The following is a 20,725-nucleotide window of genomic DNA, read 5'->3' on the forward strand; positions in this document are numbered from 1 at the left end:
TCAAAAGAGTAACAATTGGTAGGTCTTTGTTGATGTGTCCTGGCTGAATACCACAAGGGTATGAAGTTGAAATATAACTAAGAAAGTCAGCCATTTTTCAAAAGCCGCTTGTCCTGTTTTGAGGGCGTCCTTAAGACTAGATAATATCTATAACCCTATTTAACTAGGCATGCAGAAACTAATTTCTCAATGTGGTAAGAATGAATAATGGCCCCACTGTCAACTCCTCCATGTTGTACAAACCCTACTCTTGCCTTAAGACTCCTGGTGTATCTCATGGGAATTGTGACTTTTTGACATACAGACCAAGAGTATGAGTGCCAATTAGCACTTATATTTCTTTTGTAGAGAAATATAAGTTCTAATACTTTCCCCCTACACCCTAGTGAATTGTCTCCTGCCTATTCTATTTTAGAGGCCATGGTGCAGCCAAAGTACCTGCATTTTATGCTCTGCCCACTTGTAAATCTGACGTTGCCTTAACATTAGTTTCAAGATGAAAATAAGCTTCTAGAAGTAGTTTTTTTAAATCCCTGAAATTACCAGTTGCTAAGTAGTCCTACTATTTCCTGAAATACAAAGGAAGTTGGTGGCAGTCAACCAAGAGAAACACTTAGCCTTGTAGAGAGAAGTGGACTGTTATTAAAAGCCACAGTAGTCATTAACAAAGATGATGTCATAATTAAATGCCTGAGCCTCGCTGGGATCCTGGGGCCAAGGAAAGACGATCACAGTCTTTACCAAGCTAGTCAACAGTCACCTGCCTAATGGTGTTTGGTGAAAGTGGCCAGTCTCCAAGGCAAGGTGGTTTCCTGCAAAAGGATCAGGGACCTGACCTCAGTGTTGCACCATGCTTGCAAAGCTGGTGGCCAGCACAGGGGATTTATGGACTAGTGACTTTGGGCTTTCATGAAGAAAAAGTTTGGACTTTTGTGTGTGGAGAGTACTTTGAGAAGTCTCCGTGAGTCATACTTCAAACAGTCAAGCCTATCTTAGGCTAGATCTTTCTTCTGAGAGGAGGAATAATGCTTCAGGATTTTCTTAAGTTGAGTCATCATTATTAGTTTATAAAAACGTAAGAGGAGCCCAGTATTCGTAGTTTTAGAGATCCCTAAATTATAAAACAAAAACAAAGAGGACATTGGGAATAGCCAAGGAGTCTACCTTTTATTCACTTTTTTCTCTCTTTCTCTTTTTTCCACTCCTCCCTCACCACCCCCGACCCCAACTCACATTTTCTGAGGTCCATCTAACCAGGGTCCTGGCAGGACCTATGCAGCCTATGATCAAATCTTCTGTCACTTACCTCTAGCCAAAGAAATCTTCAGGAAAAAATTATCACACTAAATGGACTTATTGATTAGAAGATGCATCCTGGTTTAAGAAGCAATAAAATATGGAGTAATAGCTATGGAACTTCAGGAGCATTGTATAACCTTTCTTGCTTAGGCTTCTCATCTGTAAAGCGGAGGCTGTAAAACCTCCTCACAACGTGGTTGTAAGAAAACTAAGACTGGATATTCATTAGACTCTGTTCCTTACAGCTGAGGATAGCGACAACTCTAAGGTGGATTTGATCAATAGGTGGACTTGAATTTCCTTGTTGTTACTTAACTCCCTGTAAAAGAGCTTGTAATAATTGTGGATGAGATATTTTTCAGCTGGTGGAGGAATGAGAGAGCTCTGATACTCCCTGCCTTTTCAAGCTTCCCTTCCTCAGGGGAGTCTGGGGGACGCTAGACTGCCATCAGCATAATTTAGGTGTCACTTGTCACCCACACAGCCTTCTTCACTTCCAGGAGGAACCTCGTGTTACCTGAGGCTCCTTAGGAACGGAGGGCTTACCCGGGGTTGCCCCAGGTGTCATCAGCCTTGAATACGGTGGGGATCGTATTAGCATATTGATAATTAGTTAAGTAGAAACTGTTCTGAGCCCCTACACAGTCCCCCCCATGGGGAGTCTGGTCCCTTCCTTGTTGGTGTCCACCGCTCATGGAGCCACTCAGGGCTCGCCACTGTCACTGTTGCCAGGGCCTTCCATGAGAAAGCCAAGAGAGCTGAGGAAGGCATCTCCGGAGCTGCTAAACAGAGCCGGAGCAGCATTCCCTTCAGCAGAGCCCCCTGAGTTCTACACAGAAAAGGTCTTTCTTTTCCACCATTTTGGGATAAAGGCAGGGCAGCTGCGTGGTCCCCCTGTCTCACAGTGTCACTTGTGAGAACAGTTCCTGCAACTTCTGCCAGCAGACCTTGTCCCCACAGGGCTTAACCAGGCCAGGGAGCAAATTCCATGACGTCCTACTTATTCCCCATCTCCCCCTGCCAGTGTCCAAACACTGTTCTGTGAGGCACTGATAAGAGAATGAAAAGACAAGCCACATAACTCAGAGAAATATTTACAAAACACATGTCTGATATGGGACTTGTATCCAAAATACGTGAAGAATTTTTTTAAAACAACATTATTGAGTTATAATTCACATACTGTACAATTCACCCACTTAAAGTGTACAAGTCAGTGGTTTGGGGTATAATACATTATTTTTTTAAGTTTTGCCATTTTAACCATTTTTTTTTTTAAAGATTGGCACCTGAGGTAACAATTGTTTCCAATCTTCTTTTTTTCTTCTTCTTCTTCTTCTCCCCAAAGCCCCCCAGTACATAGTTGTAGATTCTAGTTGTGAGTGCCTCTGGCTGTGCTGTGTCGGGCACTGCCTCAGCATGGCCTGACGAGCGGTGCCATGTCTGCGCCCAGGATCCAAACCGGCGAAACCCTGGGCCTCTGAAGTGGAGTGTGCGAACTTAACCACTCCGCCACGGGGCCGGTCCCATTTTAACCATTTTTAGGTGTACAATTAAGTGGCATTAAGTACATTTGCAATGCTGTGCAACCATCACCACTGTCTATTTCCAAAACTTGTTCATCACCCCTCTCTGTAACCATTAATAATTCACAAACTCACTCTCCCCTCAGCCCTTAGTGATTTCTAATCTACTTTCTGTCTGTATGAATTTGCCTATCCTAGATATTTCCTGTAAGTGGAATCATACATTTGGCCTTTCGTGTCTAGCTTATTTCATTTAGCCTAATGTCTTCGAGGTTAATCCATGTAGTAGCATGTATAAGAACTTTATTTTTTTATGCTTGAATAAATTTTCCTTGTACATATATATATTTTGTTCATCCACTCATAAGTTGGTGGACCCCTGGGTTGATTCCACTATTTGGCTGTTGTGAATAATGCTGCAATGAAAACTGGTGTTCAAGTATCTGTTCCAGCCCTTGCTTTCACTTCCTTTGGGTGTATACCTAGGAGTGGAATTGCTTGGGTCATATGGGAATTCTGTGTTTAGCTTTTTGAGGATCCACTAAACTCTTTCCGTAGAGGCTGCAACACTTTACACTCCTACCAGCCGTGAACAAGGGTTTCAATTTCTCTACGTCGTCAACAACACTTGTTATTTGCTGTTTTTTTAATTTACTGTTTTGTTCTTGTTGTTGTTCTTACAGCCTTCCTAGTGGGTGTGAAATGGTATCTCATAATTTCAATTTGCATTTCCCTAGTGACTAATGATGCTGAGCATTTTTTCATATGCTATTGGCCATTTGTATATCTTCTTTTCTAAAATTTTTTATTTTATTTTTTTATTGAGGTAACATTTGTTTATAACATTATATAAATTTCAGATGTACATCATTATAGTTTGATTTCTGTGTGGACTACGTCATGTTCACCACCCAAAGTCTAATTAACCTTCTGTCACCATACACACATGCCCTTTTACCTCTTTCACCCTCTCCCTTTCCCCCTCCCTCTCTGGCAATCACCAGTCTATTCTCTATATCTTGTTTGTTTCTTGTTGTTGTTTTTTTATGTTCCACACATGAGTGAAATTATATCGTATTTGGCTTTCTCCATCTAACTTACTTTGCTTAGCATAAGCCCTCAAGGTCCTTCCATGTTGTTGCAAATCGCAAGATTTCATCTTTTTTTATGATCAGCAGTATTCCATTTTATATATGTATACCACATCTTCTTCATTCATTCATGTTGATGGATACTTAGGTTGTTTCAAGTCTTAGCTATTGTGAATAATGCTGCAGTGAGCATAGGGGTGCATATACCTTTTCGAATTAGTGTTTCCATGTTTTTGGGTAAATACCAAGCAGTAGAATATCTAGATCATATGGTAGTTCTAGTCTTAATTTTTTGAGGAGTCTCCATACTGTTTTCCATAATGGCTGCATCAGTTTACCAGTTTTTCATGTGCTATTTGCATATCTTCTTTGGAGAAATGTCTATTCAAGTCATTTGCCCATTTTTCAACTGGGTTGTTTTTCTTTCTGTTGTTGTATTGTAACAGTTATTTATAGATTCTGGACATTAAACCCTTATCAGATATATGATTTCCAAATATTTTCTCCCATTCTGTGGTTTGTCTTTTCACTTTCTTGATAGTGTCCTTTTATGCACAAAAGGTTTTAGGTGAAGTTGATTTATCTCATTTTTCCTTTGTTGCTGGTGCTTTTGGTGTCATATCTAAGAATCCATTGCCAAATCCAAGATCATGAAGATTTACCGCTATATTTTCTTCTAAGAATTTTATGATTTTAGCTCTTATATTTAGATTATTGATTCATTTTGAGTTAATTTTTGTATTTGATGTGAGGTAGGGGTCCAGCTTCATTCTTTTGCCTGTGGAAATCCAGTAGTTCCAATACTATCTTTTGAAGAAGCTATTCTTTCCCCGTTGAATGAACTTAGCATCCTTGTCAAAAGTCAGTTTGCCATAGATGTATGGGTTTATTTCTGAAGTCTTGATTCTATTCTGTTGATCTATATGTCTCTCTTTATGCCAGTACCACATTGTTTTGATTACTGTAGCTTTGTAATTCAGTTTCAAAATCTTCTTTTTAAAAATAGTTTTAGTTGTTCAGGGCCCCCTGCTATTCCATATGAATTTGAGGTTTGGCTTTTCTATTTCTGCAAAAGAGGCCATTCGGATTTTGATAGGGATTGGATTGAAACTGTAGATCAAAGAACTCTTAAAACTGAAGAATAAGAAAATGAAAAAATGGACAAAATATCTGCACAGATACCTCACCAAAGAAGATATACAGATGGAAAATAAGCATATGAAAAAATGTTCAATATCACGTTGGATATCAATAGGGAGTTGCAAATTAAAACAATAATAATAAACTACTACATATCTATTACAATGACTAAAATTTAGACACCAGAGAATACCAATAGCTAGAGAGGATGTGGAGCAACAGAAACTCATTTGCTGCTTGTGAGAATGCAAAATAGTACACCCACCTTAGAAAACACTTTGGCAGTTTCTTAAAAAGCTAAACATAATCTTACCATATGATTCAGCAATTGCATTCCTATGTATTTATTCAACTGATTTGAAAATTTATGTCCACACAAAAACCTACTTAGGAATATTTATAGCAACTTTATTTGTATTCACCCAAACCTGGAAGCAATCAAGATGTCCTTTGATAGATAAATGGAGAAACAAACTATGGTACAACCAGACGTGGAATGTCATTTGATGATAAAAAGAAATGAGTTAACAAGCCACAAAAATACATGGATGAACCTTAAGTGCTTATCACTAAGTGAAAGAAGCCAGTCTGAAAAGGCTGCATACTGTATGATTCCAATTGTATGACATTCTGGAAAAGGCAAAACTGTAGAGACAGTAAAAAAAATCAGTAGTTACCAGAGGTTCAGGGAAAGGAAGGGGGGATGAATAGGTAAAGCACAATGGAATTTTAGAGCAGTGAAACTATTTTGTATACTGTAATGATGGATACATGACGTTATGCATTTGCCAAAACTCACAGAACTTTATAGTACAAAGAACAGACCTTATTGTATCCAGATTTTTAAAAAATCCTGTAATAGTTTGGTTGATCCCAGAAAGGAATGCAGGCTGTGAATCTAACTGTTTTATTAATGTATGATACAACCTCAGTGAAGGAGGTGGAAGGAAAAGTGCTGACCTAAATAACTTCAGAAATGACTGGAGGGCCAGCCCGGTGGTGCAGTGGTTAAGTTTGCACATTCCGCTTGGGCGGCCTGGGGTTCGCCGGTTTGGATCCCAGATGCAGACATGGCACCGCTTGGCAAGCCATGCTATGGCAGACATCCCACATATAAGGCAGAGGAAGATGGGCACAATATTAGCTTAGGGTCAGTCTTCCTCAGCAAAAAGAGGACAATTGGCAGCAGATGTTAGCTCAGGGCTAATCTTTCTCCAAAAAAACAAAAAGAAATGAGTGGAGTTTGTAAGACTAAAGGCAAAAAGAACTGCACGTTAAGTGCTGAACTCTAGTTAATAAAGTTGTTTCCCATTGTAATGCAGGCTAACAATTTTGGCACTGCTGCATGTGTTTACTGGAATTGAGGAATTAAGTAAATGGATGGCAGATGGTGGAGTGAGAATTTACAGATCAGCAAGGTGATGAGGCTAGAATGATTCATGTGGTAATGGATTAGAGTTAGAGATGTTAATATGAAATTATCTTTAGCTTACTGTAGATTCATTTCCTTGCTTTGTCAGCTGAGAGAGACTAGAAACAATGAAACTCCAGTTATAAGGAGCACAAGTAATGAGTACAGCCCACATCTTGGTTTCTAATACCATGCTCCAAAAAAGGAATCAGGCCTCCTTTAAAAAATGGCTGATTCTAGGACTGAGGCAGGCAATGTACAAGATAAGCCAGGGGCATCTTGTAGTGCCAAAAAGTAAAAAAAAAAAGAAAGAAAAGAAAAGAAAATTATGGGACTATGCCAAACGGACAGAGGAACCAACTGAAAGAGTTCCCAATGGCCAAAACTGGAACAATTTGAGTGAGAAAATAAATAAAACAGTATTGGATTATAACCCCAAATATAAAATAAATACCCATGAGTCCATTCTAATATAATTAAATTATTGAATAAATAAATAAATGGAGGAAATGAGACAAATCTCCCATGCAGAAGAATTCCAAAAAAGGAGTAAGTGGAGAAACTTGACAAGCATTACTTCAGCCGGGTGATCAAGGTCAATATTAACAGTGATAAACTATGTTGACAATATGTACTTTGTCTGATGTGATGAAAATCACACTTTACCTCTGTGGTCTTCCTCCTCAAAACCCGTAACCCCAGTCTAGTCATGAGAGAAACATCAGACGAATTCCAGTAGAGGGGTATTGTACAAAATACCTGACCAGTACGTCTCACAACTCTCAAAGTCATCAAAAACCAGGAAAATCTGAGAAACTGTCAAAGCCAAGAGGAGCCTAAGGAGACATGATGACTAAATGTAACGTGGGGTCCTGGATGGGATCTTAGAACCAAAAACGGGACGATAGGTAAAATCTAAGGAAATCTGAATAGACCAGAGACTTTACTTCATAATGATGTATCACTATAAATGTCCCATACTGATCTAAGATATTAATAATAGGGGAAACTGGATGAGGAGGTATATGGGAATTCTCTACTATCGTCTTAATTTTTCTGTAAATCTAAAATTGTTCTAAAAAATTAACTGCATTTTCAAAAACAAAAACCCAAAAAACCCTAATGATGTAGATATTGTCCCATTTTTCCAGATGGAAGCTGGAGCTCAGAAGAGTCAAAGTCACTGTCATACAATTGCTCATCTGCTTAAATGGCAGAGTTGGGATTTGAGTCCAGGGCCCTTTCTGTTAAGTCCTAGTGACTTTTGCCTGTCTGTGCATGGAACCTCTTCTGCTCCTTGGTTTCCTGCATATCCATTTATGTGTGTGTTTCTTCCTTGTTCTCCCCAGGGGATGGCCTTTACTCTTGAAGAAAGGCTGCAGCTTGGAATCCATGGCCTAATCCCCCCCTGCTTCCTGAGCCAGGACGTCCAGCTTCTCCGGATCATGAGATACTACGAGCGGCAGCAGAGTGACCTGGACAAGTCAGTGCCTAAAGTCTGCTCTCTCTACCCAAGCCCTGGGCTGAGCTGGCTGTTTCCTGTGGTCTACCGAGGCTTTTTTGGGATTCTTTCCAGCTAGGAAAGTCTGAGAGCCCTGAGAGACCCCAACCCTTCCACAGGCTGATGGTGTCCGTGAGGGACAGGGCTTGTTATGACCGAGGCAGTTGACATGTCCTGGGAGACTGGGAAGGGGCACTGAATTCCAACCAGTGGAATCTGCTTGGGCCTCTGGGAAGTGGTGGGATTTGAGTCAGCCCAGGAAGCTCTGATAGAGCTCCAGCAGACAACAGTGGGGTTCACGGAAGGTGTCACTCAGCGGGAAGAAGTGGAGAAAGATGTAGGGACAGGTGTGTGTGTTAAGGAAGTGGTGCACGGCCCAGGTTCCTGAAATAAGAGGAATGTGGTGGAGAAGAGGGAAGTGGACAGGGACACCTTGGGAAGGACTTAGGATATAATATGTTGGAGGTTTATGGGGAGCAGTTAATAACCTTGCCACTCCTCTGGGTTGTCCCCAATGGGGATATAGACTGAAGAACCAAGTGGGGGATCACAGGGTCAGCTTGCTCAGTTTTACTAAAGAAGGTAGTGACCTCCCATATCACATGGCTGTGAAATGGCACAGCCAGGATTTGAACACAGGTAGCTAGCTCCAGAGGGTGTGCTTTTAACCTCTCTGCTATGCCACAGCTAAGAGGCATTGGAACTTAGGGGTACAAGACTAGACTCTAGTACTACACTGAGTTCAAATGCTCATTCTACCACTTAATAGCAAAAGTTACTTCGCTTCTCTGGGTCATTCCTCATCTGTACAATGAGTATGTCAATGGTACCTAACTCCTAAGGTTATGATGAGGGTTAAATGCATTAGTATTTGTGACATGCTTTAAACAGTGCCTGGCACATAGTAGGCACTATATAAGAGCTTGTTAAATAAGTATATCTCCTTGCTATGGGATCCAACAGAAATGTATGGAGGAGATAAGGGTTCCCCCTACATATCTATAGAACTTAATGGCCAAGACTTTGGGTCCTTGAGGGTGTGGCTGTCCCCCTAGGGGCAGAGTTCAGCAGCGTGTCAAGGTCATCCTGCACCCATCTTCCTCTGTTCCCCCCATAGCATCCATGGTTTCTGAGTGGTAGTGGATAAGGAAGCCTCTGCCTACTCTCCATTACTCCTGAAGCGCTAAACTCTGTGGACATTACTCACGGTAACTCCCAGGCCATACTGCAACCCAGGCCAGATATTCTGTCCCTTTTACTTATCCCATTCAGACTGGGTCGAGCGATGTCACCCTGAAGAGCAAACCAGAAAGGACACAATTAGTCCAACTGAAAACATGAGACATGCTCTAATTTTGAACAACCTCAACCTCACTCTTTTGTTCAATTTACAAAGAGTTAAAGTCCAAAGCGAAACTCTCTTTTCTGAGGATGTTGAACTCTAAAAGTTGTAAAGTCCCAAATCCTCCCCACTCCAGTTCTTTCTGGCTAGACGGGCCTTGCTCGTTTGCCAGGGAAGAATGCTAGGCTCAGGAGGCAGGGGATGTGCCTGTTTCTGGGAGCTCTAGAGTGCTTGCTCCTGACACTCTGCTGACTGCTCTGACCCACTCATTCCTAGGAGTCCTCATTTCAGCAGGTGCTGGGGGACATGCTGAGGAAGCTCCCCAACTTCTTTTGGGTTAAGGGCAGTGGTGTGCTGGTAAATGTTTAATAACTGGTTCTTCAGGGGAGGCAGGAGAAGCCCCAGTTTATAGCATTCCCCAATTTCCATGATGTAAATATTCCCTTCTTGGCCGATTAAGTTATCAGCTTGACATCACTGAGTGCAGAATTGGGACGAGATGGTTACTGGATAAGGGACCTTATAGTAGTGATGAGTTGAGATCCTGGCTCTTCTGAGCATAAACCCTCCCTTTCTAGCACCTTCTAAAACATAATTTTTAGTTCTGGACCAGTGCCTTTGGTGGAGAAGAAGAGACTGAGGCCCCAAGAGGTCAAAAGACCTCCCCAAGGTTACATAGGCCTGGGGATCATTCCCCTATCAGAGCATTTCTGTCACCCCGTTCTGTGCCAGGGCCTCAAGAGCCTCCACTCTCTCTCCCAAACTGTTATCCAAAGAGGTTGTGGTATCAGCAGTCACTAACACCTCATTGAGAATTTCAGCCACTGGATTTTTTCTCCCAGAGGTTTTTGCATTTTTAGGAGTGTGAATGAAAGGCTCTTTTCCTGGTTTAGTGATTTCACACTTCATGGAACAGGTGAGAGATTTTTTGGAATTTGCCTCCTGAGATCACTTGGAATTCAGCCCTTTGTGAGCTCAGCTTGTGGCAGGAACCACCCTTGTGTGATGGGAAAGGCCAGTTCATACATCACTGGTGTGCCCAGTATTTTCCTTGACCTTACTCCACCCCCAGAATGTTATCATTCTGTTGTCATCCGTTAATGTCCATATGATAATAACATAACTACCCATCTTGCACCTTGGTTGAGAGCACAGATTCTGGAATCAAATTTCTTCAGTTCAAATCCCTACTCTACCATGAGACCTTGGGTGAGTTATTTCATTTCTCTACGCTTTGGTCTCCTTGTCTCTAAAATAGCAAGATTTATAGCATCTACCTCACAAGTCGTTGGGAGTTTTAACTAAGTTAATGTAAAATATTTAGAATTTTACCTAGACCGTGTGTAATAATAAGCACCATAAGGCAGGTAATATTCTCTACATTTTGTGGATGACGAGACCCATGCTTAGGGAGGATGGGTGATGGGCTGGTGAATGAGCCATTGTAAGTAGCGAATGGGAGCCCTTGGGCTTTACATCAGGGGTTTCCCCTGCTGCCACGTATGGTGCTCATGTGATCAGCTTGGTTCTTGTCTCCCTTTCCAAGGTACATCATTCTCATGACACTCCAAGACCGGAATGAGAAGCTGTTCTACCGAGTGCTGACATCAGATGTGGAGAAATTCATGCCCATCGTGTACACACCCACCGTGGGGCTGGCCTGTCAGCACTATGGCCTGACCTTCCGCAGGCCCCGGTGAGCTGTGCTGGGGGCGGGGGCTCAGGAGGGGCTGACTCACAGAGGGGAATCAGTTCTTTCCGCTTGCTTACTTGGACTCTGGAGGTTATTCCCTATTGGGCCAGCGGCCCAACAATGACACGTTTGATTTTAAGCACTTGCTCAGGAGAATGACCCCATAAGCAGAGAAATGAGCTGAGAGACTATCTAGCAAGGGGACAGTGGAGCTTCTACACCTCCAAATAATAAATACCCAACATGTTCAGAGTTGGCCTGAGAGGTATTTCAGATTGTTTTTCTCTCGTCTTCCTATCGCATCCCCCTGCTTTCCGGGTCATCTCCAAAGGGCCGACAGCCCTCCTGCCAGTTTGGGCCTATGAATAATGGCGTGTTGGATACTAAAGACTGAATTCTTATGCTGTCTCAAAGAACCAGTATTTTTTTGTTTGGGCCTGACTCAGATTCCACTGAAATGTCATTTTATTAGGCAAAAAATTTGGCACTACCTTTTCTTTCAGAGACAAAGAATTTGGGGGCAGTTTTCCAAAGAGAGAGCTTGGTTTTTTTCCATGGTGAGTTCAGAATATATATTCTTAAAAAGTAGAAAAGGAAAAATGGAAAGACCCTACACTGCCTGCTGTAGTTTTGGACTGTGCACCTTTGGTGGACATTCAGGGCAGGGTGCCCTCGTAGCTCCAGGAATGTTGGATTGCCCAGGGGTCTAAGGTGGGGATTGCTAGGTATGGCTTCCAGAGCCTCTCCTGGCAGGGAATGATCCCGCCGGGTCTTGGGCCCGAGGCTGGGTGGGGCCAAGGCAGGCATGGGCATACTGAACTGTCTTCTTGGATTCATCCCTCACACTCTTGCTGCAGACGTCCTGTGTATGTTTTGTACAAACCCTTCTTCAGATGATTACCCAATTAAGTTATTTGACGTGTGACGTTTTGAGCTGTTGCTCCAGGTTTCCGTTTGGCTGCCTTCCAGGTGTTAATTCCACACCTGCCTTGCTCCTGAGAGAAAGGAGAGTTTGGGCTCCACCCCAGAGCTTCATCCGAGGCCTGGCTTCGAATGATTTTATGGATTAGCATCTGAAGGGAGGATAGCCCCAAGGCCACGAGGGAGTGTCAGCCCCTTCTCAGTTTCTGAAATGATTAACATTCCTGCCAGGTTCCCCGGGAACAATGGAGTTCTCTGTGAAAGGGCCTGGCCCCAGACCAAAGCTAATTAGGTCCAGCTGATGCTAACATTGCACCTCCAATACACCTGGGGCTCTGCATTGCCTCACAACCTTGAGGGAGATGCCAGAGTATTTTGGGGCACCTGGAGCACCCCTGGGCAGATGAGACACAGCAGAAGGTTCTGGACTCTGTGGAACCTCCTTTTTGCCTCCCTGCCTCTCTCCTGGCACACCCTCTGCACATGCCTCCATGGGCCATGGATCCTGGCTTAGCATACCTTGAAGGAATGCCCCCTGAAAGTCACTAGATTGTGATTCAGAAGAGGTAAAACAAGCCGGAAGTGAGGTCAGGCAGGAGGCGTGAACACAACTCAACCAGGGAGGGGGCGCGGGGAGGAAGCCAAAACAGTGTGGCTGGCTGTCAGTGTTAGTGAATACTCTCCGTTCCCCAGGCCACCTCCCTCTTGACCAGCCCTGTCTTTACCCTCCTCGTCTTCTTGGGCTCCAAGCAATGTGCACACACTTGTAGACTTAACATTTTCCAGACTCTGTGTGGGGTCCAGCCTGTTTGGGTGATGAGGGTTGAGTTGTGGGTAGTAGAAGGAGCACAGACTTCGAAGCCAAGGCAGACCTGGCCTCGAATCCCACTTCCTGATGACTTTTGACGATCAATTTAGCACCTCCTCAGTATTTTCATGTGTAAAATGGGAATAATGCCCATTCACGTGAGAATTGTGAGAATTCTGTGAGATTCCACATATAAAGGGCCCAGCCCTAGTAAGTGCTCTGACCAGCCTGACCCACCACCCCAGGACTTGTTGTCTGACTCAGTCACTGTACCCAAGAGTCTAAACTGTAAATCAACTGAGTTAGTCCTCTGAAATGCCTCCACACTCTGATGTTGATTCAGACCTTAAATGATCTGTGCTTAATTAGCAAATCCACTAGCAGATACATGTGAGCAATTAGAGGCTGTGATGAGTTAGAAAAGCGAGGGCAGGAAGTGGGACTTGGTTTCACTAGTCGGAGGCTCTGTGGAAGACCCCTGAAGACGTATTTGGGTTTGGACAAAGTCAGCAGCCCTTGCCCCTGAGCCAGGCTGTGGTCCCTCCCATCTGCAGACACATGGGTTTCTGCACACAGGCCAGTAACATGTACACAGAATATTAACAGCTACCATTTATGGAATACTTACGGGGCTCATGACGGGCCCGAGGCTAAGTGCTTCGTGTCCTTTATCTCTGAGCCCTATACCAACCCCACAAGGTGCTTGTTCCTTTACCCAGATGAAAACTAAGGCTGACTTGTCTGTGACATTGCAGCTGACCCAGAGCCAAGTCCCTGTATTTTTCCTGTGTTCACTGTCCAGTTTCTTGTGGCCCTGGTAAACATGACGCCTCAGAGATAAATAAACACTCGCATCTTTGCCTTCACATGAACTCCCTTCTATGACCGGTCTGCACACATGAGGGACACACACACGGGAGGGCATTATACCATGGTGGAGAGAGCACTGCGGCTGGAGTCTGGAGAGAGTGGGTCAGCTCCCTGACTAATAGTCGTGGGGCCTTGGAGCCCTGCTACTCCCCATCCCCAAGGCCGGATCACAGAGACTGTCCACTTTGTGGGGTGATTGTGAAGGTTGGATGAATTAAATGTGTATGAACGTGCTGTATCAATTGTGAAGTTCCTCACAAGCTTAAAGGGGTATTACTTTCTCATCTCTTCTTCTCTGTCACCTCAACCCCCATAAAAGGGTGTGGTTAAAGCTCAGACTCACCTCCTAGGGGTTTCCTGCTTCTCACTCACTATGTCTGGTGAGCCCTTGCCTCCTTTTTTATATTAGAACCTTCTGATCTTCAGCCACCTCCATCCACATACACCCATACACATACAGAGGGACCCCTGGAGCACACGCCTCTGCTTCCTAAATGCTCACTGAAGCCATTACTAGCCGAACACAGACCAGTGGGTGCCAACACTTGACCAAAGCCACTCTGGAAAACAAAGACAACCTTATGTCAGCAAATCAGAAGACCCCTGACACCCAGGGCTCAGTCTTTGAGCACATCAAAATCTGGCCTCCAACTCAACTGTCAGTCGTTCAGGAACACACACACACTAACACACACACACACACACACACACTCCCAGCAGAAGTGGGAGACAGGCAGAAATCAAGGATTAGCATCATCAGACTAGCTGCCTCCTCCCCATCCTCAGGGCACCAAAATGCTGATTCCTTCGGCTGAGACTGTCCCATATCCAATCATGCCCAGGTTCCTCTGCCAAACTCTTCCAGCTGTGCCAGTGGGAAGGCTCACTGGAGCCAAGCAAGCACAAGGTCTGCAGCTGGGGCAGCTTAGCTTCTCATCTGGCCCTTTTGTCCTCCAGCTTGGTGTTATGGGCAAGCACTGGGTTAGGAGTCAGGCAGACCTAGGTTCTAGCCCCTGCCACCCCCTTTCTGGCTGTGACTCCTTAGGCAAGTCTTAGGTCTTCAGTTTCAAGTAAAAGTGGTAGGGTTGGATTGCATGGTTTCTGTGATCGCTTACAGCTCTAACCATCTAATGATCCAAACTCTATAACCAAGTTAGAAATGAGATCTTGAGGTGAGCCAGACTCACATTATGTAACAGAGCCTGTTTCCCCACATGTAAAATTAACAGGGTCAAGTTCGAGCCGTGGTTTTCAGGGACAGCTGTGCATTGAAAGCATCTGGGGAGCTTTAAATCAGAATCCCTGAGGTGGGGCCCAGGCTTTAGTTTTCAAAAGTTCCCTAGGGATTTTCACGGGCAGCCAGAGCTGCGAACCACTGAGCTGGGTGATCTCTGAAGTTCCTTCCAGCTTGGATCTTCTGTGACTTTTAGGGAGTTGATAACCTGTAGCCTGTATTTTCCAGGCCACCCCAGCCTGGCACTGTATTAAAGATTAGGGTCATTAAAATGTAATAGAACCTTTGTCTCCAACTCAACCCTCAGCAAGTTAAACTGTTGAACCCCACTGCTGAGTTCCGTCATGAGTCATTCACAGGTTTAGTGTGGGTGGGCTGGGGGATGGCAAGGACCCTCATGTGCACTTTCCTCTTTCCTCCCCCAATTTCCTCCTGAGCCTCTATCACTGCACAGAAGTCACCCCTCTCCCCAGCTGCATCCTCATCCTATGTCAACAGTTAATTAGACAGGAAAAAGCATCAGACCAAAGGAGACTCATCATTTGGGTGAGCATGTGACCGATGCAGCCTGGCTCAAAGGATGAGTTGGGCCAGTTGGGGTCCTTTTCAGGAATTTGATCTGACAAATGGGAAAAGTTATATGGAAAGACTTTTCCAGTTAGGGAGGGAAATGAAGGCAAAAAGGATGCTGTGGTTTAGACTTTAGAGTCAGGTCACAGCAGACCAAAGGCAGATGCCAACTGTGAAGGCACGGAAACAGAAGAAGTAAGGAAACAGGTCTGTGGATAGAGAACAGGGCAGATGGGAGAGAAAGGGAAAAAGGGGCAAAGTGAGTGACTGGTCCTGAGCGCTGCCTCAGTTCATGATAGCATCCCACTCCAGTTCCTGTTCACAGTTGATAATCAACTCTCTTTCTCCAGAGGTGATGGACGTGAACCTCTGCCTTAGGTAACTGGAAGAGCCAAACTGAAAAAGAGCTATGAACTTAGATGGATCCGATTGTGCCCAGATCCCCTGGTTAATAGGGTGTGTGGGGCTAACAAATTAAACTGGGGCATCTCAAACTTTAGCAGGCATTAAGATCACCTGGAGGGTTAAAACAGATTCAGACAACTGACGTAGCCAGCGAGTTCCAGGTGATGCTGATGCTGCTGGTGCAGGGGCTACACTTTGAAAACCACTGGATTAAAGGCTGGTGAAAAGTTGCTCACGGAAAAATGAATGGAAGGAAGCGGAAGGAGTGGATACTTCCAGGCCCCACTGTGCATTAGTAGAATGAGCTGGGAGTCATGAGATGTGGGTGCTCATCCTAGTTTTTTGCCACTAACTAGCAGTGTGACCTTCAGTAAATCCCCCTCCCTTTTTGGGCCTCAATCTCCTCATCTATAAAACGAGAAGAATTTATTAGGTGATCTCTGGGGTTCCTTCCAACCCTATAGTCTCTAATTTTTTGAGCAGATTAGAGCGCTGTGGCCATAAATTTGCCTCTGAAGTTCCTGGCATTTAAGGGAGGAAAAAGCAGAAGTAGATGAAAACACATACTTTTCATTTCTGACAAGAAAAAGCTTGCAGGTCTATCTGCAGAAGTGTCATGTGTGCTGAGAGCTCTGACTCACATAGGGGCGCCTTCCCACACAGACCAGCTGGGCAATCCAGGGTCTGTCATGGATTTCGGCGCTATGGCTTGGAAAATGATGCTAAAGAAAGTGGCTTGAGGAGTCCTTTCAAAGCGTGAGGTTGTTGAGCTCTTTCACCGGAATGTCATGTGGAGTAAGTCAAATTGTATCTGGATCCTACGTCACTGAAACACTTTGCAATGGAGAGATGGAGGAAAGAAAGATCATTTCTTTTTGTGTCTGAATCTCATGGGTTTCGATCACTGAGGGAATTGGCTTATTCTTTCTAAGAGGAAGTTTTGAGATTTACGTACCAAAAGGCAAGTTTGTACTTAATTGCATGTGACCTGCCTGGGACTTTAGCATCCAGAAGGAGCAGCTTGCTGTGTGGGGAGGAGAGAGGACAGCCCTCAGTCATCATGAGATTGGGTGTAGGCAGCTGAGAGTGAGGGTGGGATGGTTGAGCAGCTCCACATGGATGCAAAGGGTTATATTTTCCTACTCAAGCTGGAGACAGATGAGCTTCATTAACTAGAACAGGATGTTCTGCGTTTGACTTCCTTTAGCCAAAAGCAGATTTCCCTGACAATTTAAACAAACTGATTTTTGTTTCCTTTTTATCTGGCTCTGTCATCTTCCTCCCTTGTCCCTGCCAATCCCAGCTATGGTGATCAGAAGAATAGGTGTGGGAGAATTTCCTTACTGAGAAGGAAATACGTCCATACAGGCAGGAGTTGAGTAGACCTTTCCCCAAATAACCCTTGCTCTCCCATTAACCTGTAAAAATGCACTAAAGCCTGTATTTTTTCATGCTAAGTTTAGTCCATAAAGAATGGCTTCTTAAGAGATGCTGCAAACAATGCGAATGTTTCAAAAGGTTCTAGACTGGAGGAAGAGTTAAAAATCATTGTTGTACAATTTCTTGAAGAAAAGTGAAGGCTGCCTTGTCAGAAAAGAACCCCACCACCAGCTAGCCAACCCCTAAAATCCATTATTATATTCACATCCTTGTGTTAGTCCATTGCACCTACAGGTACCCCCTCAAATTTTCCATGTGCCCTGGAGGGGTAGCATTGAAAACTTCGTGAACTGATTTCTTAGAGATTAATTTTAAACCAGCATTTCCCAAGCCCGTAGGGATTGGGACTTAGGAAGGATAGGTTTTGTTTGAATGGGAGAGGGATGGGAAGGAATAGATCAAGAAGATCTTGTCTAGGGTGCTGGGGATGGAAACAAGGCTCAGAAAGGGTGGCCCAGTGTGGTGTCAGCATTGTCCAGAAGGTTACTGGAGGGGAGCAAGTGGAAAAGCTAAAAGCACAAAAAATAATGTGGGTGGTGATAGATGGACTTCTCCAAGTCCACACAGTTTATTATATGAGCTCCTCTCCTGGATCACAAGCTTTAGCAGCGAGAAAACTGTCTTCTTCCCTGTGTCTTCCGTAGTGCTGAACATAGTACGTTCAAGCACCTACCAGACAGAGCACTTAAACACTGTCTTCTGACACGCACCATCTTTATGGTTGGCCATCATAAGTACATGGAAGACCCAAATGGAATAAGATAGTTTACTCATGATTCCTGTCCTTGAGGAGTTTACAACCCAACTGAGGAGAAGAGCAGCGCTAAGGTGATAAATGCCGATTAGTGAAGTGCGGTGTGGATTATCTAGTTTACTTTGAAAGTATTGAGGTAATTCATTATGGAAAGAAATCTCTCCACTGAATTGTTGGTTCTTGATCAACTTGAGAGAAGGATTTCGATTCACATTGGGAAGATGGTCCAGCACAGTCCCTGACATACAAAGATTTATCGTATGAGTTCCAAGCAGGAGGAACTGATAAGCAAGACATGTAGCTGGAATAAGCCAAGAATCACAGATTCTCAGGACTGGGAAGGCAGAAGACCCTGCTGGAGGCCCCTTCCTCCTTCTTAACAAAACCTTGGGGTTTTTTTTCATTTATCTTTCTTTCTCCAAATGGCCATGTGCTTTGAGGAAGTCTTGGCCCTTCCCGGAACCAAGCAGTGGGTCTTAAATAATCTCCGCCAAACATAGTGAAATGCCCTTGCCAGTGACAATTCTGGTGAAAGAGCCATGAGGGCAATCTGCCTGAGGACTTCTGGGAAGGCATTTCTTATCACAAGAGAGCTCCCTCTCTCCTGGACAATTTTATGTCTACTTGGGATGTATGGAACTGTGATGATTATTTTACCATCATGGGGAAAACAGCCCAGGGACCAAGCCAAGGATGGAATGTGGGGAACCTGTGTCCTTGGTGACATTGTTGAGCCACTAAATAAACAAATCCTGAGCCACCTTCCCCTGGACTACTTGTTATGTGAAATAAATTTCCTCTTTCCGGCCAGTTGAGTCAAAGTTTTCTGTTACCTACAGCTGAAAGCAATTCCCCTTCCTGAAGGGATGCTTGAATCACCTCCGTCATGTGACAAGTAGCTCATATTTATTTATTCAGAGTTTCCAGTGTGCCAGGCAGTCTTCTAGGTGCTTCACTCATTTAGGCCCCACAACATCTCTTTGTGGTATGTAATGTTATTAGGCCTATTTTCATAAAGAGGAAACTGAGGCACTGAGAGTTAAAGTAAAAGGTTACATACCTAGTACATGGTAGAGCCACAATTCAAAGCCAGGCACCAGAGGGTACACCCTCACTGCTGCACATGTCCTCATGAGCCTCTTCTCTCTGGTGACTGAGTATCTCCAGGACGGAGGACTCACTACCGCGTCAGCCCACGGCATGTGTAGGGTGTGTGAGGAGATCGCTCCGCCGACAAGGTGGGGAAGCTCAGCCCGATGTGAGGCCAAGTGAGGAGTTTGGATTGCATTAGTCAGGGATCATGGTCCGCTTTTGAGAGTGGGGCTGTAACGAAAGCACTTTTCTAGGAAGATAATTCTCAAAGGACTGAAGAGGAGAGCCCGCAGGGAACTGTTGTATAACTGAAGCATGAGGAGGTAGGAGTCTGACAGGGTCCTAGATGTGGAGAGGAAGGGCGAAAACCCAGGATGCTGAGAAAGCAGTATGTGGACCTTAGTGGGCTATGAAGATGAAAGTGAGAGGAAGGATTGTCAGCTTTGAGCTGTCTCGTGGTGTGATACCAGTCGTGGAAAGTTGAGCTTGGACTCCAGAAATGGAACAGTAAGCTGGATTATAGCAACAACTACTACCACTTCCTTTTGTTGAGTGACTGGTACCATGGGAACTCATGTTACTTTTATTGTCTTTGAGTCTCACAACAGCCCTAAGAAATCAGAATATGTTATTATCCCCATATCCCAGAGGAGAAGTTCAGAGGTGATGGGAGACTTGCCTAGAGCCATGTGGCTAGTAAGTGGCAGGATTCAACCCTGCATCTATTCTATTCTAAGGCCTCTCCTTCCTTCCACGTTGGAACCCCCTCTAGTCCTGCATTGCTGAAACTCAGCGGTTTTGAATCATGTGTTTACAAATATGTCCACCCCAAAACAACAAAGCAAACATGTTCCTTAGACTGAATGAAATTAGCGACAGATACCTGCAGGAGTCCCACGTGGAAATGGAAAGCTCCAAACTCTGGGTCCAGTTCTATCTTTCACTATCTGTACAGCCTTGGGGAGTACCATAACTTCTGGAATTTCCTCACATGGAAGGGGCTGCCCTGTCTGTTTTACACAGCAATTGGACTCCTGCAGGTCCCACATCAGTCCCGGGACTGCTGGAGTCCCCTGCGGTGGACAGGGTGAAGTGGGGCTGTGAATGGCAGATCCACGTCAAGGTGCCCAGTTAGAGAGCCTCAGGAAGAGAGCCAGGGCTTGCTCCTGGACAGATCCTTCACACCTGCACCGACAGAGCCTTTTAGGCACATAGCAAGGACATGCCAAGCATTTCATGGCTCCTCCTTCATGATAATGCCCTTGAGTTGGTGTTGGGATATTTAATGTCTCTACATTTTAAACCTTCCCTCTGGGCTGCCCTGCATGGCCTATGGAGCACTCTAGCACACACGGATGTTTCCTGAGTGCCCCCTACAGCCCCCTCCCAAGAACTCCCAGACAACTTCCTGTTGGGTTCCAAGACAGGCTGAGGCATTTGCTTCCTAAGAGGACTTTGAAAACGGAGTCACATCTCTCCAGGAAGCTCTCAGTGGGGCCCTGTCTGTGAAGAGATGGAATTGATTAGCTCTTAAGAGACCCTTGAGCTCCACGTTTCTGTAGATTTGCCTCCCTTTGCAGTACATAGGGACAGGATCATGGAGATATAATCAACCAGCTCAAAACTAG

At 44.5% G+C, this 20,725-nt stretch overlaps 1 protein-coding gene across 6 annotated transcripts in view; it reads left to right on the forward strand.

Moving 5' to 3' along the window:
- Positions 1-20,725, forward strand: part of ME3 (malic enzyme 3) — a 179,629-nt gene that overhangs the window by 77,367 nt on the left and 81,537 nt on the right. For 5 of the 6 annotated variants that reach the window (XM_008540396.2, XM_008540405.2, XM_070625619.1 and 2 more), the window contains 2 exons: positions 7,817-7,950; positions 10,857-11,006. In XM_008540396.2, the coding sequence (XP_008538618.2) occupies positions 7,817-7,950; positions 10,857-11,006 (284 nt within the window). Of the gene's footprint in view, positions 1-7,816; positions 10,520-10,856; positions 11,007-20,725 lie in introns of all 6 variants that reach the window. The other variant, XM_070625620.1, reaches the window with a different exon arrangement.

Source organism: Equus przewalskii, chromosome 6 (assembly GCF_037783145.1).
Source record: "Equus przewalskii isolate Varuska chromosome 6, EquPr2, whole genome shotgun sequence".
NCBI lineage: Eukaryota > Metazoa > Chordata > Mammalia > Perissodactyla > Equidae > Equus > Equus przewalskii.